We start from the raw sequence: 21,710 nt of genomic DNA, 5'->3' as shown, positions 1-21,710 counted from the left end.
GGGCCAAGCCGGGGGGTACCGGGCCGAGACGCGCCGAGCCGAGCCGGCCGGTACCGGCCGTACCGGACCGTGCGGGACGGGGCGGGGCGGACGCGGAGGAATGCGGCGGCTCCCGCGGGCCGGGGCGCGTCACCGCCGGCGGCGGAGTGGCAGCGCACACGGCCAATGGGGAAGCGCGGGGGGCGGGCGGTGCCGCCCCCGCCTGAAGCGCGCGGCGGCCGGCGGGGGCGGGAGGCCGGCGCGCGCCCCGTGGCTTTCGTGGGGTGCCACGATCCACGCGCGCTTCCGCGGGCTCTCCGTGGGTGCCGGTGCTCCCCGTGTGTGTTCCGGGGTTGCCCGTGATCCATGTATGCCCCCCGTGGGCGCTCCATGGCTGCCAGGGCCCCACGCGTGCTCCCCGTGGGCACTGCACGGGTGCCAGTGCTCCCGTGGGCGCTGCAGGGGTGCCACAGCTCCCATGGGCATTGCACAGGTGCCTCTGCTCCCGCACGCATTGCATGGGTGCCCGTGCTCCGTCTGTGCTCCCGTGGGCATTGCATGGATGCCAGTGCTCCCGTGGGCATTGCAGAGCAGCTGGGGCTCTGCTGGTGCTGGATCCTGCCGGGACGGGGGGTTCCTCCCCGCAACAGCACGCCACGCAGGCAGCAAGACAGCACAGGCCAAGGCTAACCTCAGAGTTTTACCAAAACGTCACTGTTTCAGCAAATATCATCAGAGAAATTAATTTATTCCCCCATGCTAAGCACATAATTGCCATCAGCTAATGCTCCTGCTGCTCTGGCACCGGCTCTCACAACCTGACTAGATTCGGTGGCAGGTCTGGGCTGCACTGTCCCGAAAACCTGCTGGGAGGCTGCGGGCTGGTCATGGCCGAACTCTGTACTTATCCCATTAGGGCGCGCAGCAGCCTCCCATTAAGGTTTCCTGGGGCGGTTTACCCGCCTAGCCCAGCTGGAATGTGAGGTCTGTGCTGGGACGTACACGATCAGCACCGGCCCTTTGTTGCGGCGTCACCAGAGAGCACGTCCAGCTGCTTTGCCGCTCATCCTGCTGCTGCTACCGGTTTCGTCTTCTGGAGCTGTTCCTGTCTCGCTGGCTCTGGATCCAGGATTTAACCCCTGCTGGAGCTGTTGGGGTGCAGCTGGGTCCCTCCATCACAGCATGGGGGACGGTCTTGGAGGCCCACAGCTGATGTCATCTGGATGACTTCACATGGGTGACATCATCCAGGTTACGTGGAGACACTGTTGCCTCCATTGGGCTGGCAGAGGTGCCCTGGGCCAGGCTGGTGCTGGCCGCAGTGCCAAACTGGGACGAGGTGCCAGTGGCTGGGCACTGTAGCCCTTTCTGGGGTCTTTCCCTGGGAACACTGCTGGCCCCATCACCAGAGACCTCCCCAGGGTCCTTGTTGGGGACATCATGGGGATCTTTGTGGGGGACCTAGCTGGGGCCATCACTTGGTTCTTTGCTGTGGTCATCACCAGGGACCTCACTGGGGTCATTAGGGTTACAGCTGGGAGTATCACCTGAGTCCTCACTGAGGACCAGACCAAAGTCCATGCCAGGGACCTCATCACTCTGTGTGCCACCCCAAAAACCAGAGGCCATGCTCCCCCTTCTCTCCAGGCCCCTCCAGCCACCTTCCTGCAGCCTCCCGGAGCCCCCTGACCTGTCATCTCTCCTGCAGGTCCTTGGGTGCAGGCGCTGCCCCGATGGTGATGGCCATGCCCTAGGGGACACCCGCCATGAGCCAAAGCGGGGCCTCACGCCTGGCTGGCTCCCCGCCGCTGCCGGGGGGCTCACTGCTGGCCCTGCTGGCCCCTGACCCCTCCCCATCCCCCCCTAGCGGGACACCCTCACCAGGCCCCCCGCCGGCATTGCTGGAAGGGGACTGGGAAGGGCGGGAGGAGCTGCGGCTGCGGGAGCTGGAGGAGGCGCGAGCGCGAGCGGCCCAGATGGAGAAGACGATGCGATGGTGGTCGGACTGCACGGCCAACTGGCGGGAGAAATGGAGCAAAGTGCGGGCTGAACGCAACCGGGCCCGCGAGGAGGTGCGGCAGCTGCGGCATCGCCTGGAAGCCCTCACCAAGGAGCTGGCGGGGCTGCGCCGCGACCGTGACCGGCCAGAGGAGCGCCCGCCACCCGCCCACCCGCCGGCACGGCTGCACGGCCAGCCCGGTGCCGATGGGGCCGAGGGAGAGGCTGACCCAGAGCGGGAGCCTGTGCGGGATGTAGGGGCTGAGACGCCCCAAAAAGCCAAGGTGAGGGTGGGGGGCTGTCTGGGGCGGGCAGGGCTGGCATGGTGCCATGGGGGGCTCCTCACCCCCGTGCTCCCCCAAACCACCACTGCCTGCGGGTTCCTGTGGGGTCACTCCCTGCCCCTCAAAGGCGGGAGTGGGGGGCAGACCCCTCTTGGAGCAGTGTTGTGAGGTCAGAGCCCCACAAAGCAACCTTGGGGGTCAGACCCCTCTCAGCAGCTTGGGGCGGTCCAGGAGATACCTTGGCACTGGTCCCCTTCTTGGGGCCTTCCTTTTGGAGGCATTAGGCACAAGGTGATGTGCCAATACAGGGGACAGTGGTTTGAGCAGTGACAGTGGCATCTCCCAGCAACAGCTCTAATGCCAGCGTGTCCATACAAGCATCTGGCAGAGGCTTGTGCTGAAGGGTGGAGGAGGAGAAGGAAGAAGGGGACATCAGAGCCACCCCAGGGATGGTCCCAGCTCTTCCAGCTGTCCCCTCTCTGTTGCCATCAGCTCTGTCACGAGGCAGAAGTCACCACTTGGGGTGCCATGCCATGCCAGCTCAGTCCACCTGATGGCACGGCTGCCGGGCGGCAAATCTGAGAGTAGTGTGAACACCCCCTGTGGGCTCCTGGTTAATCCCTGGGATGTCCCATCCCCAGAAAATCCCTGCACCCCGTGTACAGCGCACTCCCAGAGCCTGGCAGAAGATTGCCCACATCGCGGTTGCAGTGGGGTCGGTGTGATAAATTGGTATTTTCTCATCCTAAATTTCCAGTGAGGTGGGGAACCAGCAGCAGAGTGTGGTGGTGTGTGGGAGCCCCCCCGGGAGGGCCAGTCCCTCTCCATTAACCCCAGGAGGACTGCAGGGAGGGATGCTCTTGGTTATGGGGTGAAGCTTGGGTACTGTAGGGGGTGGGAATCCAGGGCTGCCCCCTCACCCATGGGCCACCCACGGCGCTGCAGGAGCTGGAGCTGATGGAAAACATCTTGACGAGCAAGCAGGACGAGAGCTGGGAGCAGCGGGGCCCCCGGGCCTCCTTCGCCCGCCAGGAACGGAGCCGTCTGCTCTGGGAAGACGTCAGCGTCATTGAGGAGGATGCCACCAAAGTCACCGCCCTGAAGCTGCGGCTGGATGAGTCCCAAAAAGTGCTGCTCAAGGAGCGGGAGTGAGTGCTCGGGGCGTCATCCTTGGGGGTTGCCAGCCGAGCCCAGCCCTGTCCCCACTGGGATGGGATGTCCCATGGGGTTCTGCCGGCTGTCACCAGTGTTGGCTCTCCCCAGGGACAAGCTGGCGCTCAGTAAGAACATCGAGAAGCTGGAGGGTGAGCTCAGCCAGTGGAAGATCAAGTACGAGGAGCTCAACAAGAACAAGCAGGAGGTGATGAAGCAGGTGAGCGAGGTGCCTGAGGACCAAGGGTGCCTACGGGGTGGCCTGTCTTCTGGTGGGTGGCATGTCCTGGTGGGTGACATGGTGACCCACATACATCCCCCCCAACTCCAGAGTGCTCCTTGGGGTCTTAATTAGTGCCTTTGAGCCAGTAGGTCCATCTGCAGAGAGGTTGGGTGGATGGGTGCGGGCAGGGCTCAGGTGGAGTGAGGTGTGTGCTCACTGCCCACCTTGGGTGCTGTGTTTTCCCCACAGCTCAACATCCTGAAGGAGATCCACCAGGACGAGCTGGGCCGCATCTCCGAGGACCTGGAGGATGAGCTGGGTGCTCGCTCCAGCATGGACAAGAAGCTGGCCGAGCTGCGCGTGGAGGTGAGGCTCAACCCCAGCACGGGGGGTGAAGGGAGCAGTGAGGGGGGTCCCCACTACCTCCCCAGCTACTCTATGTCCCTGTCCCAGATGGAGCGGCTGCAGGCGGAGAACGCAGCTGAGTGGGGACGGCGGGAGCGGCTGGAGACAGAGAAGCTCAACCTGGAGCGGGAGAATAAGAAGCTGCGGGCGCAGATCGAGGACCTGGAGGAGGTGCTGGCTCGCAAGCGGCGCCAGACGGCCAGTGCCCTGGACACCGACCTCAAAACCATCCAGGCCGAGCTCTTTGAGAAGAACAAGGTGCCATGCGGGTGGTCCCATCCCTTGCCACCCCCTCCCTGGGTGACCCTGTCATTTCAGCAGTGGCTCAGCAGCCCCCGGGACCTCCTCAAGCCCAAACTGTGTCACCGTGCTTCATCTAGGAGATGGTGGTGACCTTGTCTTTGCTTCATCAGCTCTTCCATCATGTGGTGGGGTGGGGGGGGAGGTCCTTGGGGAGGGCAAAGGGGGCACCTGGCTGTGGGGGTGGCTCTCACCCACTTAGCCCCGGTCCCCATGCCCACCGCAGGAGCTGGCTGACCTGAAGCACATCCACGCCAAGCTGAAGAAGCAATATCAGGAGAAGATGGCTGAGCTGGCCCATGCCAACCGCCGCGTGGAGCAGCACGAGGGCGAGGTGAAGAAGCTCCGCCTGAGAGTGGAGGAGCTGAAGAAGGAGCTGGCCCAAGCTGAAGATGAGGTGAGGAAGCTCGTGCTGGTGGAGGGGGTTGGAGTGAGCAGCACTGCTGCCTCCACAGCTGCTGACAGCCCCATCCCATCCCATCCCATCCCATCCCATCCCATCCCACAGCTGGATGAGGCCCACAACCAGACACGGAAGCTGCAGCGGTCGCTGGACGAGCAGACAGAGCTGAGCGAGAGCTTCCAAGTGCAGCTGGAGCATCTGCAGTCCCGGTCAGTGGGGAACCGGGGAGGAACACAGTGGGGACCAGCGAAGACCCAAGGGTGGGATGACATTCTCCTTGCCACCATCCCTTAAGCAGCATCTCCCTGGTTGAACCCTGAGCTAAACGTGGCCAAAGTTCTTCCAACACCCTTGGAGCATGTCCAGCCATCTTTGGAGCAGCCTTCACTCCACTGCAAGCTGGAGAGCATTCATCTCCTAGTTAAACCAGCACAAGGCTGCCCACAGACCAATACAGCCCAGTTTCACACTGCTTAGGGTTTCACACGCTGGTACCCAGGACCAGGGCAGGCTCTGAGCATCTCACACCAGTTTGGGGAGTTGGGAGGTTGGTTTTATTGCCCTTAAAAACTTTCCTTGGCCTTGCTTCGCCTCTCCGGCAGTAAAGAGCTGAAATGGCCATGAGAGATCGATGTCGTGTCTCCGGGAGGCGCTGGGGGGATTGTGTTTATAATCTTCCTTTATTTTATTGGGACATCTTCATTAAATCATGGAGGAATAATGGAGGCTCTATCTTTCCCCTCCTCTGGCCTCCCCATGTGCTTGTCTTTAAATAATTCATGCTTTCCGGTAAAACACAGCAAACTGGTCAGATCTGAGCAGGTCCTGGGCCTTTTGATTTCAAATTTGCTTCATAAATTTTCCTTGATGAATTTTAATGTCAGGGCAAGCGAGGAGCTGAAACGACCACAGGCTCCCACAAATGGGGACTCTTGGGTTTTTTTGCGGGGAGCCCCGTTTTATGGGGACGATTCCTCCCTTCTCTGCGCTCTCGGCTGGGTCCAAGATGCCCAGTGTGGCCCTGTCCAGCACCAGAGGGTTTTAGCTGGTGCCCCAGTTATACCAAGCATCATCCAGAGCTCCCTGGCCCCACGCTGGAGGGTTAACCCTGGGCGGGGGGGTTTGGGGGCTGCACCCAAAGCTTGGTGGGAGTTGCAGAAATGGAATCCAAGCGGGGTGAAGTCATGCTGTAGGGGTGCAGGGGGATGGGCTTGGTTTCAGCATCCCCCCAGGGCTGTGTTCTGCTGCCCCGCACCCCAACAGCTCTCTCTTGGCAGGCTGCGGCGGCAGCAGAGCACCCCGCTTTTCGGCAAGATGCGCAGTGCCCGCTTTGGACCTGATGACGCTGGGGACGGCACCAGCGACCCTGATGAGGACGAGGACCTGCAGATCCAGGTGCCCTAGAGCCCAGGGCCAGGTGCCACCATCGCAGGAACATCTTCTGCCCACAAGTGCCTGTCACCATGGGGCCTGGCCATGTGGTGACCCTCAGATAGATGGGGAAACTGAGGCATGGAGCGTTGGGGAGGAATTTGCCCAGAGTTTCTCCAAGCCCGTTGCCTCTCAGACAGTATCAGATGCCCCTCGGCCACTGGCATGTCCTGGGACACAGATGTGGCCACCAAAGCCAGCATCACTGAGCAGCCCAGGAGGAGGAAGCACAGGGCAGAGAGGGGCACCGAGCCCTGCAGCCACCCATGGCCTCCTGCCCGCATTTTTATATATATTATATATATGTATGTATTTGTATATGATTTTTTTATTATAAATACAGAGCCCAGAGGGGCCCAGGCTCTGGTGTTGGCTTCATTGCTGGTCTGTTCCCACGTGGGAGTGAGGATGGAGGGGATGGACTGGGACAGCATCCAAGGAGACACGGTGTTTGTGAGCCGCACGTGGGACTGGATGTGTGGCTGCTGGCATCACCCCACTGCCGTCACTGCCCCCATGCCTGGGGACAAGCCTGGCTTGTGGGTAAAGCCTGTCCCCAGGCCCACGCAGCGAGAAGCAGGGGTTGTGGGGCGGCTGCTGATGCTTGTGGCCGTAGAAGTGCCTGTGCCTGCAGGGTGGTGGCCAGGCAGGTGGGTGCTCACCCATGGGTGCAGAGGTGCACCTGTGGATGCTGACCCCCCAGCTGACTCCCCTGCAGCCCACCCCCCACAGAGCAGCACCTCGCGGGGCTTTGGAGGAGTTCAGACACAACTTTATTAAAAATTAATATTTCGGTGAGCTAATCTCCCAGCTCTGCCTTTTAATTGATTGGCTAAAAGCACAGCTCTTTGCTGCTCACTTTTTTTCTTTAATGCCCTTTTATTTCCAGCGATTATTCTTTTTTTTATGGCCCAACAAATGAGGCTGTGGGGGGTGGAGGTGCCCACAGGCAGTTTTGGTGGGGGCCCTGAAAAGCAGAGGTTTGGTGAGGCACAGAAGGGGGGATGGGGATGAGGAGATATCTGCTTGAGCCTATGGACAGCCCAGGACTGCAGCTTGGTGAGGCTGCTGCCGCCTGTCAGTCTCTACGGGTCGTTCACTCTGAAGCCTACTGATGTGCAGCCAGGAAGGCTCTTCCAGGGCAGCTGGTTGTGGCTGTGACTGGGCTGGGCTGGGCGAGGCCGGGCCCGGAGGGACGGAGAAGGCAGCTCATGGGGGTGGCGGGGATAACCGGCACGGGGGGCGGGGCCTGGAGGGGCGTGGTCTGGGCGGGGCAGGGGCGGGCGGGGCCGTGCGGCTCCAGGACTCGCTGCGACACGGAGCCGGACGCCGGGGCCGCCCGAGCCGGCGCCTGTAGCGGGGGGGCCGGGTAAGGCCGGGAGGACCGGCGGCGGGGAACCGGGCGGGGGTAACACAGGGCAGAGCTCGGCCAAGATTCGAGGTGATAGATGTCGGGGGGGCCCGACCGGGGGGTGACAGCGATGGCGGTGGGAGCAGCAGAGACCTGGGGGTGATGGGGGCGGTCAGGGGTGGCCGGGTTTGGGGGTGTCCGAGGTGGCAGATGGGGGGGTGGGTTGGGATGGGGGTAGGAGGTTCCCCCACCCCCAGCTTTTCTGAATTCCCTCGAGGTGCTCATTTGCGTGGAGAGGGGGTGGTGGGATGGGGTGTTGGAGAGGGGGCAATGGAATGGGGATGATGGCGGGGGAGGTGTACCCCTCAGAGGCAAGGGGGACAGTGGAGGGTCCCTGGGGTGCTGTCCCAGCTCCCATCACCCCTTCCCTGGTCCCAATGGGCCACGGGCCACCCCAGCACAGACCATGGTGCTGCAGGACTGGGGCACAGGGTCCCAGGCAGCAAGGCCAGCCTAGCTCTTGGCGACACAAACCATCCTGGTGGCACCTGGACAGGCTATGGCAGTGGTGGCAATGGCAGGAGGGGAATGCTGGGGTGTAGTTGCTGCAGGGTGGACCCTTTGGGAGGGGTGGATGGGGCTAGATCCCTCTGGATGCTGGGGCTCTGGGGACCAGGGCGTCACCAGCACAGAGCAGTCTGGCTCCTGAGCATCTCTGGGGATGGCCCTATCCCGTTTCCTAGGTTACTGCCTTCTATAGGGGATTTTTCCAGCTGGAAAAGGATACTGATCCCAATCAGGTCCCGCTGCCCAGGGCTGGTGGGGACCTGCAGCCACAGGCAGTGGCACCAGGCAGGGACCAGGCTGAGTGAGGATGAGCCTGAGATGGGTCTAGGGGGAGCCTGGATTATACCAGGGGTGCGAGGTTGGGAACTGGAGTCTCTTTTGTACTTGGTGCTGGGGCCGCAACACCCCACAGCAGAACTGGCCTGGCTGGGCAGGTCGCTAACACTGAACCCTACTGATGCCCAGCAGCTGGGGCCACGTTGCTGCCCAAGCGAGCAGCTTGGGAGGAAGGAGGGGCAGTGTGAGAGGTGAGGAGGACCCATGGGCGAGGTCCAGCATAGGTGTCCCCTGGGACACATGTTGGGGCTGCTGTAGGGGGGACCATTCATGCGTGCTGGCCGCCACTGCCATGCTGGCAGGGGTTAACACTGGACTGTTCCACTCGGATGGTTCAGGCAGCGAAGGGAGGAGGAAGGGGAGGAGGAGGAGGAGGAGGAGGAGGAAGATGTCACCCATCGATCTGTCATTTCTCTTTTCCAGCCAGGATGGGGGGGGACACCACTAGCTCCAGGCTGGGCTGACAGTGAGGTAGGGGGGGTACAGAGGAAGAGGATGGAGGGGGGGGGGCAAAGGTGAAGGCAGCCCCCCCCTCCCAAAATATCCCCCACCTCATTGGGCCATCACCATGGCGACGAATTTTAACGACATCATCAAGCAAGGCTATGTGAGGATGAAGAGCAAGAAGCTGGGGGTGAGTGGGGGTCTCAGGGAATGGGTAGCGGGGGGAGGGCACCCATGGATTTGGGGTGCCGTTTACCACAAGAAATGATGTGGCTGGGTCCTCTAGCCATGTCCCCTGGCCATATTGCCTCTCACTGCAACCTGCACCCCTGTTTTTGGGTTGAATAAGTGGCATTTTGGGGGCTGTGGCCATGCAGAGGGCTGCGGACCACTTGTTGGTACCCATATCATCCAGGAGCCCCAGAGGGCCCGATCCTGCACTGCCTGGATCTTGCACCGGGTGGGACCCCCACCCCATCCACGGGTCACTGCGGGTGTTTGGGGGGTGTCCCTGAGCCCCGCCCTGCCCCCCCCATGCCTCAGTTTCCCTCCGCACGCAGTTTTGGCACCAGGGATGCCCCACACCGCTGGGGGGGCTGCTGGGTGCAAACCGGGGAGTGCTGGAGTGCAGGACCCATAGGTGTGGGGCCGGGGCGGCTGGTTGCTCGCTCAGTCTCTCCGAGCAGGCAGCAGCGAGCATGCTGGGTAATTTCACGCTAATTAAGGAGAACAAAGAGGGAGCGAGCTTGAGGTGCGGGGACATGCTTGGGGACGATTGCCCCGCCACCCCTGGGGGCTGAGGCTGTGGGAGGGGGGACAGAGAGGGACCAGGATGGGGCCCCCTTGGGACCCTTGCCCATGTTTGTTAATTAAGCTTTGTAATTAGCTCTGGTGGGGGCAGGGGGGATGATGGCAGCTCTAGGATATCACTATCCCCTCCTGTCCCTGGGCCAGGAGGATGAGCAGGACCGGACAGGGATTCTGGGGACTAGGATGGGGACATGGGGATGGGGTGGGGGTGGGGACCCTCCTGCCCTGCAGGGCGGCAGCTCCGGCGCTCTCTGTCCAGCAGATCTACCGGCGGTGCTGGCTGGTCTTCCGCAAATCCTCCAGCAAAGGGCCCCAGCGCCTGGAGAAGTACCCGGATGAGAAGTCGGCGTGTCTGCGCGGGTGCCCCAAGGTGAGGGGCGCTGGGGTGCTGCCCTGTGCCCCAGAGGGTCCCTCCTCGCCTCAGCTTGCTGGGCTGTCGCCCTGGGAACTCCAGTGGGGGATGCAGCTGGGTCTGGGTGCCACAGGGGCTGGGGTCTGGGTGCCACAGGGGCTGGGGTCTGGGTATAGCGATGGGCAGATTTGGGTGCAGCCCAGGAGACTGGGTCTGAGTGCCACAGGGGCTGGGGTCTGGGTGCAGCGGCAGCTGAGTTCTGGGTGCCACAGGGGCCGGGATGTAGTTGTAGGTCAGATTTGGGTGCAGACCAGAGGATGGGGTCTGAGTGCAGCAGCTGAGGTTTGGGTGCTGCAGGGGCCATGGTCTGGGTGCGGTGGTGATTGGGGTCCAGGTGCCACTGGGCTCTGGGTGCAGCAGGGGCTGTTGTCTGGGTGTCACTGGGCTTTGGATGCAGTGAAGCTGGGTTTAGGTGCAGCCTTCAGTGACGCCCCCACCTCCTCTGCAGGTCACTGAGATCAGCAATGTCAAGTGCATCACCCGACTGCCCAAGGAGACCAAGAGACAGGCTGTGGCCATCGTTTTCACTGACGATTCTGCCCGGACCTTCACCTGCGACTCAGGTACGGGGCAGCGGCCAGGGGAGCCAGACTGGGGGTGCCAGGTGGGGCACCCTGGTTTGGCTGGGGTCACCCAAGGGCTGCCGTGGTGCCTTGCAGAGCTGGAGGCGGAGGAGTGGTACAAGACGCTGTCAGTGGAGTGCCTGGGCGCCCGCCTGAACGACATCAGCCTGGGGGAGCCCGACCTGCTGGCGCCCGGCGTGCAGAGCGAGCAGACAGGTGAGCACGTGGCATCAGGGCGCTCGCTTGGGGCTCGGCCTCGCTACACCCCCCCTGCAGTATTTTCTTTTCTTTTTATTTTTTTTTCCCCTCTCCAGACCGGTTTAACGTGTTCCTCCTCCCCTGCCCCAACCTGGACGTTTACGGCGAGTGCAAGCTGCAGATCACCCATGAAAACATCTACCTCTGGGACACGCACAACCCCCGGGTGAAGCTGCTCTCCTGGCCCCTCTGCTCCCTGCGCCGCTACGGCCGCGATGCCACCCGCTTCACCTTTGAGGCTGGACGGTGAGATGTCACCCTTGCTGGGACGGGGACCACCACTGTGTGCCTCCATCCTCCTGGGCACACCAGGAGGTGGCACTGCTGCCATCACCCCGGGGCAAGCCTGATGGCAGGGTGATGGCCATGGAGGGGACATGGGGACAGTACTTAAACATGGGAAGCTGGTCCAGCTGCCACCTGGGGGGATATTTTTTACCATCCCTTGGCTTAGAGACCGCAGTGACACCTTGTGCGCTGTCCCCGCAGGATGTGTGACGCGGGGGAAGGTCTCTACACCTTCCAGACACAGGAGGGCGAGCAGATCTACCAGCGCGTGCACAGTGCCACGTTGGCCATCGCCGAGCAGCACAAGAGGGTCCTGCTGGAGATGGAGAAGAACGTCAGGGTGAGCTCCAGCCCACCCTGGGGACATGGCTGGGCGGGGGCTCAGGGCACCCTGTGTCACTCTCATCCCCCTTTCATCCTCTGCAGCTGCTGAACAAGGGCACCGAGCACTTCTCCTACCCCTGCACCCCCACCACCATGCTGCCCCGCAGCGCCTACTGGCATCACATCACCGGCTCCCAGAACATGGCCGAGTCCTCCAGCTATGCTGGTGAGTGTCCCCGTCCCCCGCCGAGGAGCCACTGCTCCTCTGGCCCATGGGGTGTCCCCCCAAGCGAGCCCACCCTCTGCTTTGTCCCCAGGGGAGGCATATGCGGGCGCCCAGGCCAGCTCGGACACCGACCTCCTCAACAGATTCATCTTGCTGAAGCCAAAGTCCTCCAAAAGCGACAAGCCTGAAAGCAGGGAGCCCGCATCGTCCCCGTGAGCCGGCAGGGAGGGGACGGCGGTGGGGGTCCCCTTTTTCTTCCCTGCGGGGTGGTAAGGACACAGGCAGCCAGCCCTCTGAGCACGCAGGGAGACTGAGCCGGGGCATCCTCCGTGCCAGGACCGCGGGGGAGCCGGCACCGGCTTGCACCCTGGTCTGATGTTAGCGGAGGTGATGGCTGGCTCAGCCTCGACTGACTTGAAATATATACCGAATATCCGTATTATAAGAGATTTTTTCCTTCTCACACAAATGCAAACTTTGTGGCTGCCGAAGAGCCCTCGGGCAAAGTTGCTCAAAGGCTTTTGACTCTTGGGAATCTAACTGGGAGGTGAAGAAAAGAGAGGGGTCAAGACATTTGGTGTGTTTTCCACGGAGCGGGGGAAGGCTGGAGAATCACCCCGCCGTGAGGATGGAGCAGCGCTGGAGGATGTGGCTGTGCCAGGCTGAAGGTGTGGGGCACCAGCATCTCACCTCCCTGTGAAGAATGGGGTGCTCCTGGGGATGCCCCACCACCCCTGAGCTGATTTTTGCACTTCTCGAAGCTATTGAAACACTCGCTGTAGAATTGAGACGACTCAGGAGAAACTGGTTTTCCTTCCAGGGAGGCCAGCTGGGATGAGCAACCGGGCACAGCCGAGCGCCCCAGCTTTCCCGTGCTGCCCCCCACCCCAGCACCCCTCGCTCCTCCACCTGCAGCCGCTCCCCCTGGCCGTGCCCCTGGTTTATCTTCTGGTGGGCAACCCAGGGACTGGTTTTGGCCAGTAGCATCTGACCCTTGAGGGGCAGCTTTGCAGATATAAAAAGTCCCTGGTCACAGAAGCCTGTGCCAATGGGGGAAGAGCCGTGTTTCTCTGTGCACCCCCATTCCCATCATCCTCGCTCCCTCCTCACCTGCGGGGTGGAAGCTCTCGCCCAGGGGGGAGCTGGGCTTCATGTGCTGAACTCAAAAGCAATTGATTTTTTCTAGTTCTCCTATTTATTGACCTCCTTTAGAAGGGCTATCTTTTTATTGCCGTGCAAACTTTGGTGTTTCTTTGGAGTCTTCTTTCAGGCTGGGTTGGGTGGTCAGTGGTTTTATTTCCACCCTTAAAGCTCCAGGTCTGTGCTTTGGGGACGGGGAGTGTCGTGATGTGGGAACCTGTGGTGTGTAAATACTGTGTCTTGGGTTTGTGTAGCTTGTGGCTGAGGCTGGGGAGCTCCTGGGGGGCAGCAGGAGGGAGAAGAGCTGCTCTCTGCAGCATGGCCAGGTGTGGCGGGGCTCAGCAGAATGCCAGCAACACGTCCTTCCCCGGGTGAGAGGTGTCACCTGCTCTCTTTTCCTGGCGACACCCCTCATCTGGAAAAGATTTAACAACCAAAAATCTTTGGGTTTTCTTTTTTTTTTTTTTTTTTCCTGTTTTTTTAAGGAGTTGCTCAATGAATAAACAACCCTTATCCACCCTTCCTGTTTGTCTGTTCCATCCATACGAGTGGGAGTAGCGCCTGCCAGAGAGAAAAATGCTGATAGGGAGATTTCCTACTGCTCCTGGCAGTGTGCTGGGCTCCCAGCTTTGTTCTGCCTCCAGCCACTGACAGGACATTGCCAGTGAAGCCCTGAAGCCGCTGGGGAAGCGAGAAGGGTGGAGCGAGTTGCCATCCTCTATCAAACAACCCTGAGTGAAAGAGGATGCCAGCACCCACTGCCACCCCTCACCTCCAGCCGCCTGCAGCTCCGGGATGTGCCAGGGCAGTGGTGGCTCCCAGTCCCTGGGTAGAGGAGTTTGAAGCCGCTCCATGTCCCAGCTCTTGCAGAATTGTGCCAGTTCCACACCATGGCTGCCAGGAAGAGCACCGGCCTCAAGGCTACGCAGCCACACCAGCCGGGCAGCGCTCCTTCCAAGGATGGGGGATAGGCCTTGGGGAGCCATGCAAAGCAGCGTCCTAAAGGACACCAAAGCAGCAGCCTGGCTGCAGCAGCATTTCCCAGGAGCTGAAGGCAGCTGCTCTCTCCAGCTCAGCCTGAGCACCCATCCCCACTCCCCAAGCAGTTCCCACACCCCACATCCAGGCTGGGATGAGCACCGTGGCACACACGCCTTCCCCTCCCTCCCAGCCACCACAGTGGGGAAGAGGAAGATCTGCTCAGGAAAGTGTCACCGAGAAGCTCGTCTCAAGTACTGCTTGGCACTGACAGAGAGGAGAAGGGGTGACCCTTCAGCTGCTGTTACAGCAATCAGTTTGGGACCTGCACCAGCTCCAGCCCAGCACCGAACCCAGACAGGGCTGTGGGGGGACTGGCAGACATCAGCCAGGGTTATTAATGACAGATTCTCTGCCAGCCCAGCTCCTAACATAAAGATTATATAGTGCACAGGTAGAGTCTGCCCCAAAAGAATCTTTAAATACAACGATGCCTGCCTGGCCCATATGGGCCCCCTGCAGCACTGCCTTCTGCAGCATCGCGCTTACCAGCCCAGCCTCAAACATCTGCTTTAAATGCAGCGCTGGATGGGTAAGTGACAGGTCACCTGCTGGAGGGGGGTTCTGGTCTCCTTAGGAGATAACGTCAAGAGCAGCAATCAGCAGTAGAGAGCAATGCTCCCTCCGAAGCAGATCTCATTAATGTCTATTGGAGAGAAGTAAATGATGCGACATCTCCTCCTGCAGCCCCAGACGAGCTTTCAGGGATGAAAGAACACAAGGGGTAAGGCTTTATTCAGCACAGTAAGGAACAGACATGCAAATAAGGTAGGATTGTGTAACTGAGGTACGTGCTCCCCAATCCCAAGCACCAGAATCCAAAACTCTGGCCTAAAAGTCTGGGATCGCTAAGAGATAAAGCCTGTCCCAGTGAAGATGCTCAGTGATTTCCCTCCTGCTTTACCCCACACATCACAATGGCCTTCCCTGAGAAGGGGGGCCAGGGAAGAGGTGTCACTGAGCAACAGTGCTGGAACCTTCATCACTCACACCTGAGCACCCTCTTGCAAGGGGCCACCTCAGTTTATAGTGAGGACATCGCTCTGAATCTCGTGGCTCAGCTGGGTCTGGAGGTCACTCAGTTTCTTCTTCAGGCCAGAGAGCGCGGAGAGAACGATGGTTTCTGGGCGCAGAGATCCACAGGACTCCACGTTGTAATAAAACCTGAGGTTACAAGTCAGAGAGATAAATCACAATCTGCCCTGCAAGCACATGCAAAGCCAGAGAGCACCTGCAGAGCGGTTCCAGCCCATCCTGACCCACCACAGGGAGATATGCAGGGAATTCCAACCAGCATCATCCTGTTCCCAACTGGGCAGCAGTCAGCGCTGCCCCTCTACAACCATCACTCGTGACTACACAGGAGCACTTCTGAGATTTTCTCTGCTCAGCACTGTGACCTGTGAGCCAGCACAGAGCCCCACAACATGAAGTACAACTGGCTGCAGGCACTTCTGCAGTTAAATAACCTGGGAGAGGGGTCACCACCAGCAATGAGAGCATAAGACCCACATGGGTGAATAAATATCCTCAGCCACTTCCCCCTCCAGGCCTCTCACTTCAGAGAGTTCTGCACTGCCCTACTCGAGAACATGAACTTGGGAGAGCCATCCATTATCTCCCAGAGGGGAAAACCTGCCAAGCCTGGGCATATCACCAGTTAACTGCAACCTCTTCCCTGCTTTTCAGGGAATGCCAGCTCCCCGGGCTGGCAAACTTCAGCGCAGAGTAGATATTCCTGTATTAATGAAAGCCAAAGAGATGCACCCAGTTGGTTCCCACATTTCCCAGCTGTGGCAGCACATTCAGCTTCTTACCTCTCTGGCTTCCCGTTGGGGTCATAGGGAGCCTGAGCATCTTCCTCGTCGATCTCCGAGTACTCACTCTTGGGCCTGGAATCAAAGAGCAGGGAAGGTGAGCATAGAGCCCAGGCTCTAGCCTGGTCCCACTGTTGGGACCATCCATGTAAGAAAACCCAAAGCCTTGAGCTGTCTGAGAAGCCAGCACAGAAAATCCCTCACCCACCAAGGTCTCCTGCCAGCCTTCCTTGCCCCAGAGACATCACGAAAGGCTGATCCCAGCATCCTATCATCAGCTGCCTTAAATAAAACTGCACTTCCCAAACAAACCCTCCATCTCTAACAAATCACTGAGGGATAAAGTGCTAATGGAGCTGGAACTTCACGTTACTTGCAGAACCGCCCATGACCGTAAACAGGGCAGAGCTTTCTACCACCAAGACAGCTGCCTTGAGAGTCCAGCTGCGTGCCAGCGCTCTGCCAGCAGCCTCAAAACGCAATTAGCATGAAAAACCAAACCAAAAATAATAGCTAGCCTTGGATGACAGAGGCCTTTGTCTCTGTATTGTCTTCATGAGGAATCAGATGAACTTGGAAAGACAGACATATAATCAGGGAACAGGCAGCTCCAACAGCAACATTTCTTTCAGATTTCTTTAATTTTTACATATATTTTGTCAAGAACTTCTCAAAAACTGCCTCCAGTTATCCAGCTTGTTGTATAACATAACCAGGTTCCTGAAGACGTAGCCAACTCTGCCATTGAACAAAAGAATCCACGTTAGCAGCTGCCTTGGGCCCCCCAGACAGGGCAGCACCTCATGGCTGAGGCTCACGTGCTCAGCCACACAGCTGGGGCTGTTCTCCACAACATCGACATCCTCAAAAGCCCAAACTCTCCTAAATTCACACTGTGGCATTCCCCATCCAAAAAGAAGGCATACCTCAGCCTGCCTGGCCTCTGTCTGTCCAACCCAAAGCAGCATTCCAAGTCTGTCACTTCATCAGCGTCAAAGATTTACTATCCAGCGTTACAGAAATTAAATCAGAGAATTTTTACAGCACCAAAAAGAAGCCTAAAATGACTTCACATCCCATTTTGAAATTCCACAGCACAGAGACATTCTTGCTTCTCAAGCATCCACTCAGACAATCAACTAAACTCTGGGGCAATCTACGTGCCACAAATCATTTGGGAACTTCAGAACTATCCAGTTCCACCCCTGAAACTGCTGGTGACAAAGGAGAGGCTGGCCCATCAACTCTTGTGACCTGCTCCTGACCACAAAACTGCTGAGCAGCATCCTCCTCAGCTCTGCACCACCTCACCACAACCAGCACCTCACAGTCTTTCTCTCCCGACAGACTGGTCTGTAGCTGGCAGTTTCCAAAGTCCAGCTTCAGTCCACACAAACAGATCACCAACACTGAGCAAAAAGCTCATTTCCAGACTTCCAGCACTCCCAGCCAGCCTGGTTCCTACTGCAGATCCCTGACCAAGCGCTACAGGAGCTGAACGCCTGGCACGTCCCGTTCTCACCCAGACTGACTGAACCGGACGCACAAACGCGCCCTACAGAGCCCATCAAAGCCAAGTGGGGTTTGCTCCTTCCATCCACAAAGCAGGGCTGGGATGGCTGCAGGCAGATCCCAGCCCATTTCACACATGTTATGGATCCACTTGCCACTCCACCCTTGGCGACAAAAGGCTTCTCAAGTCTCCTGAGTGCAAACCTGGCTGCACAGGATCTCTGTGACAGCTCCCGAGTGGAAGTACCTCAGCAGTATGGCTGGGGTGTGAAATCAAGGTTAATGGCACCTCTGGGAAGCTCATCTCCTGAGAGCTAACTTGGCAAGGGAACGCGTAAGGCCACATTCTGTGATGGGTCTGAGCGCCCAGGCTCAGAGTGGACAGCGCGGAGATACAATAGTCCACAACCTGGCTGCTGGTGCTCACAGCCATTTGCAGAGTCAAATTTCGCAGCACAGGGCCTGGCAGTGACAGGAGGAAAACCCGCTGAGCCCCTTCTGCTGCTCAGCCTTCCCTCCAGCTGCAGCTCAGCTCAGGCTTTTGTTCCCGCTTGCTCAGCCCTGGCTTATGTGGTCCCTGCACCAAATCCCGCTCCTGTACCCAAGTCTTCATGACCTTGAGCACAGCTCTGGCTGCTGCCCCGCTGTGACAGCGGCAGATCCACTGCTCTCAGTCCCTGCTCTCAGCCTGCCTTGGCTAAAGCACCCGGTTCCTTGCTCTGCTGCTGGCTCCAGCGTGCTCAATGATGGGATATCTGCTAAGCGGTCACTGGGAAGCAGAGCCAGGAGCAGCTCGGGTATCTCCTCAGAGAAAAGTGCTACTAGGTGAAGTCCTCACCCTGGCCAAAGCAGAGCAGCAGCTTTCCAAAAGCAGAGTCCTGTCACTTTTAGATTAAATGGCGCAGAATGATATGCCATCATAGAGGAAAGGGCCAGAGAGGAAAACCCTCACACTCCAGGAGTAAGGAAACATGTGGCTGAAATCAGAACCATGCACTGGGCATCCTCAAACAAACAGAGCTGCAATATCAGCCTTGCAACCTAACTTTCTGCTCCTTGCCCTCATAGAAACCTTCTCCCCTTTGCATGGATCTAATCCTTCCTCACACCTTACCCTGACCTACATGAGCAGGGAAGAAAAAACAGGAACAAATCATGGGAAAGAAAACGAAAGCGAGATAAAAGAGCAGTAATTGTATGTAAGAAGAGGACAAGAGGTGGCCCCAAACTAGTCCACCTTGCATACAGCTGCAACCAAGCAACTGCCCCAGTGCCCCAACACAGGAGCAGAGTCTGTGCCAGGGGAAGCAACAGGCACACTCACCATCACTTACCATCCCAAATTATTCCCAGGGCTGAAGTGTAAGTGCCTGCTGGAAAATCTTTTCCAGTCCCTCCAGACAGACATTAGGACTTACCACTCCTCTGGTTTGGGGTATACCGTGTGCCTCAGCGCGTTGTCCGGGTCATACTCGAAGGCTACGCCTGCTGTGGGGTTCCACTTGGCATGCTCCTTGCCAAAGCCCTTCTTGGCATAAGCTCGGAGTCTCAGCTCCTGGCCCTTCCGCAGCTTCACAATGAGGATGTCTGCGGAAAAGTACACACCCGTTTGAGAAGGCAGCAGAGGAGAAATGAGTGTGCAGGTCACACTAGGGCAAAGGTAGGAATTTTTAGTGCCCGGGAAGATGTCGCCAGATGTTATGGCTCACTTGGATTCATAGAGGGGCTCATTTCTGTCCTCAGAGTAGCTGGGAAACATCTTGCTAAGGTAAAAGGAGTTGCACACATTCCCAGAGGCACAGCTCAGGCCCCCAAGCAACAGCGGACAGCACAGCACTTTGCATATTTGCTGTCTCTAAGCTCTCACAAGGAGAGAAGAGCACTCTCTGGCACAGGACTTCAGTTCTGGGGATAACCTTTAAGTGGCATTAAGACAAAACGCTAAGCCTATGCACACAGTGATGCCAGCGTCTCTCAACTGCTGGCTTTACAGCTGCCTTGCAGTTACACATCTAGGAAAGGAAGAATGAGTTCCAAGAGCCTCAAAAAAAATTCATTTCCTCTTCCAGCTCGTATTCCCAGTGAAATGCCGCTCACCATCCTGCTCCACGTAGTCATTGGGGTCGTTGTCTCTGCTCCGAGATGTTACCTGTAGAAGAACAACAAAAGCAAATGAATTAACAGCATGATCAACCTTTTTTTCCCCCATATCAAATAGCAATTGCCTACAAATACTAGAGACTGCACAGAGTCACTCTAGCATGACTTACAGGAACAAATCCAGCCCACCCTGTTCAGTAGAGATCGGGACAATTCAGGCAGCCACAGTGAGGCAGGTGACACCCCACTCCAACAACCCCCTCGCCCCAATCACTGCTCTTCCCAACAGGACAGAGAAGGCCCCAGCCCAGTGCCGCTGCATGGCTCTGCAATGCAGCCCAGTCACTCCCACAAGTGCTGGCAGACGACACGCAGCACTCACAGCACCCCAGCCGAAAGAAGCAAGAAACAGTGGGCTACAGCCAAGCTCTCCCCAGGCTGACACTGTCACCAGCCACTAGGTTGGGGTGACATCTGGATGCAGCCTCAGTAGCATTTTAAAATGTTCTCCATTAAGTCTTTTGGCATCTGTTCTGCTTTGGCTCCGCCAACCCTCCCCAGGGCGACTGCGGGGGAGCTGTTTGTCAGCAGTGCCCAGGCCCGGGCTCCTCACACCTTGCTGTGCTGAGAGCCAACAACCAGAACATCAGAGGCCTCTGGGTGCTGCCGAGCCTTCGAAGAGGCTGACCCTGCCTGAGCCCCGGCAGCAAGCGGGCAGGAGATGGCAGAGACACAGCAGCAGGACGCAAGTGCACACACTCCAAGTGTTTGAGGTGAGATGGACAGACTGAATTAAAGCCTTGCAAAAGCTCGAGATGAGGGATGCCGGCTGAGGCTATAACAAGGCCATGCTGCTTTGACACACCATCAGAAAGCAAACAAAGGACAACATGGCGAAGAAGAGGAGGGCACTGGCACACACTGCTGCTTCTGCAGATATTCCTGCTTTACTCTCCCAGTATGTTTTAAGTCAGGCTTTAGGCAAAGTGAAATGCGCTCAAGAGCCTTGTTTTGTCCACATCCCATATGTTCACCACCCCCACCTCAACAGGAACATAGAGAGGGGACTCGGTGACAAGTGGAGGGATCACACTGACCGGTATGACCCGTGGGTTGTTGGAGATGAGATCGCGGGATGTGACGTGACGAGTCTGGTCTTCATTGCACCGGACGTCCAGGGTGAACTCCACAGAGCACTCTGGACAGAACTCATCACACGTGCAGTCCTGGGGCAGACACAGGTCAAGACCTTTACACCACACCTCTCCTAGCAAGAAATTTATGGTGCTTCCCATCAGATCTGGCACCCACCACCACCAAAACAAGAACCTAAGACGTTTTACTTGACTCACTCTGGAATATTGCATCTTATCCACAATGTCATCGCTGGTGAGTGGGATGAGACCTGTGGGAAGAAGAAAATTGGGGGAATGTCTGAGTGAGACCACGGGAGCACCAATGCTCCCATTGAGATGGGCAGTGCACCATCTCTGGACGGACTTCACCCATGACCTCTGCCTTGCCGCACATCCTCATCTTCCTCCCCACGTCTGGCACTCACCCAGCCTGTGCGCAATGAATTCATCGTGGAGCACGGAGGAGTTGGCGTCTATCTGGACCCAGTCGATGGCTAAGGAGAGAAAAAGTCACAAGCTCAGAAATATTTCCGCGGGTAAAAGCTGAACAGTATGTGAGGGCACAGAAAAAGTTATGGAGACTAGGGTGAAGCTGAGACAGCATCTGGTGATACACAATCCTGGCTAAACACAGGTAAGGTGCGCCAAAGGCAGCTTGGAGATGGAGGGGGAAATGGAGGGGAGAGTTGAGAGTAACAGGCAGCACTCGAGGGCCGGTGGCCACAGGTCGGGACGAGGCCGTACCTATGATGGGCACTTCTGCGATGAACACTCTGCGAATGGAATTTGCCACCCTGAGGGAAAGAAACACCCGTGTTTATGCACGAGGGACCGCGGAGCTGCGTGAGGCACCGGCCGGCCCGCAGGGGCCAGCAGCCGGGCCCGGGCTGTGCCCCGCCGGCCCTGCCCGCGGATCCCCGCTCCTGTGCCGCCTCCCCCGGCGCTGCTTCCTCCCGGGCCCGCCCGCCCCGCGCTCACGCCAGGTCCGTGTTCTCGATGATGAACTTGACGTTCTCGTCCGTCAGCTCGGTGATGCGCACCGTGGGCTGGTTGGCGTACGGCATGGCCGCCCCGCTCCGGCCCCGCGACCGGCCCGGCGCCCGCCTCCCGTCCGCCCTCGCCCCCTTGCGGCCGCCGCCTCCCGGAGGACCCGCCCGGTCAGTCCCCGCCCCGCTCCCCCTTCCGCCGCCGGTGCGCCCCCAAAAAGAGTCCG

The 21,710-nt window shown here is 58.7% G+C and overlaps 3 protein-coding genes across 3 annotated transcripts; 2 read left to right on the top strand and 1 right to left on the bottom strand.

Moving 5' to 3' along the window:
• Positions 1–1,745: 1,745 nt before the first annotated feature.
• On the top strand, positions 1,746–6,148 carry CCDC102A (coiled-coil domain containing 102A; the record flags this gene model as incomplete). The annotated part of the gene is made up of 8 exons (XM_080351995.1): positions 1,746–2,261; positions 3,207–3,409; positions 3,525–3,633; positions 3,886–4,002; positions 4,090–4,299; positions 4,568–4,738; positions 4,850–4,953; positions 6,022–6,148. 8 exons carry the CDS (start codon positions 1,746–1,748, stop codon positions 6,146–6,148), a joined length of 1,557 nt encoding a protein of 518 aa, XP_080208121.1.
• Positions 6,149–8,909: 2,761 nt separating this feature from the next.
• Positions 8,910–11,970, top strand: DOK4 (docking protein 4; the record flags this gene model as incomplete). Its single annotated transcript, XM_080351951.1, has 8 exons — positions 8,910–9,063; positions 9,946–10,053; positions 10,544–10,658; positions 10,755–10,874; positions 10,973–11,162; positions 11,406–11,544; positions 11,631–11,754; positions 11,846–11,970. The coding sequence occupies exons 1-8, from the start codon at positions 8,998–9,000 to the stop codon at positions 11,968–11,970; spliced, it is 987 nt and encodes a 328-aa protein (XP_080208077.1). The 5' UTR covers positions 8,910–8,997.
• Positions 11,971–14,659: 2,689 nt separating this feature from the next.
• On the bottom strand, positions 14,660–21,595 carry POLR2C (RNA polymerase II subunit C). Its single transcript, XM_080351886.1, has 9 exons — positions 21,476–21,595; positions 21,242–21,291; positions 20,923–20,991; positions 20,714–20,766; positions 20,459–20,587; positions 19,359–19,410; positions 18,680–18,848; positions 15,750–15,824; positions 14,660–15,096 (listed from the first exon to the last, which is right to left on the bottom strand). The coding sequence occupies exons 1-9, from the start codon at positions 21,559–21,561 to the stop codon at positions 14,952–14,954; spliced, it is 828 nt and encodes a 275-aa protein (XP_080208012.1). The 5' UTR covers positions 21,562–21,595; the 3' UTR covers positions 14,660–14,951.
• Between the last annotated feature and the right edge of the window lie 115 nt (positions 21,596–21,710).

Source organism: Nesoenas mayeri (assembly GCF_963082525.1).
Source record: "Nesoenas mayeri genome assembly, chromosome: 12".
Taxonomy (NCBI): Eukaryota; Metazoa; Chordata; class Aves; order Columbiformes; family Columbidae; genus Nesoenas; species Nesoenas mayeri.
The sequence above is the reverse complement of the archived record's forward strand: the minus strand, read 5'-3'. Positions and strand labels throughout refer to the sequence as shown.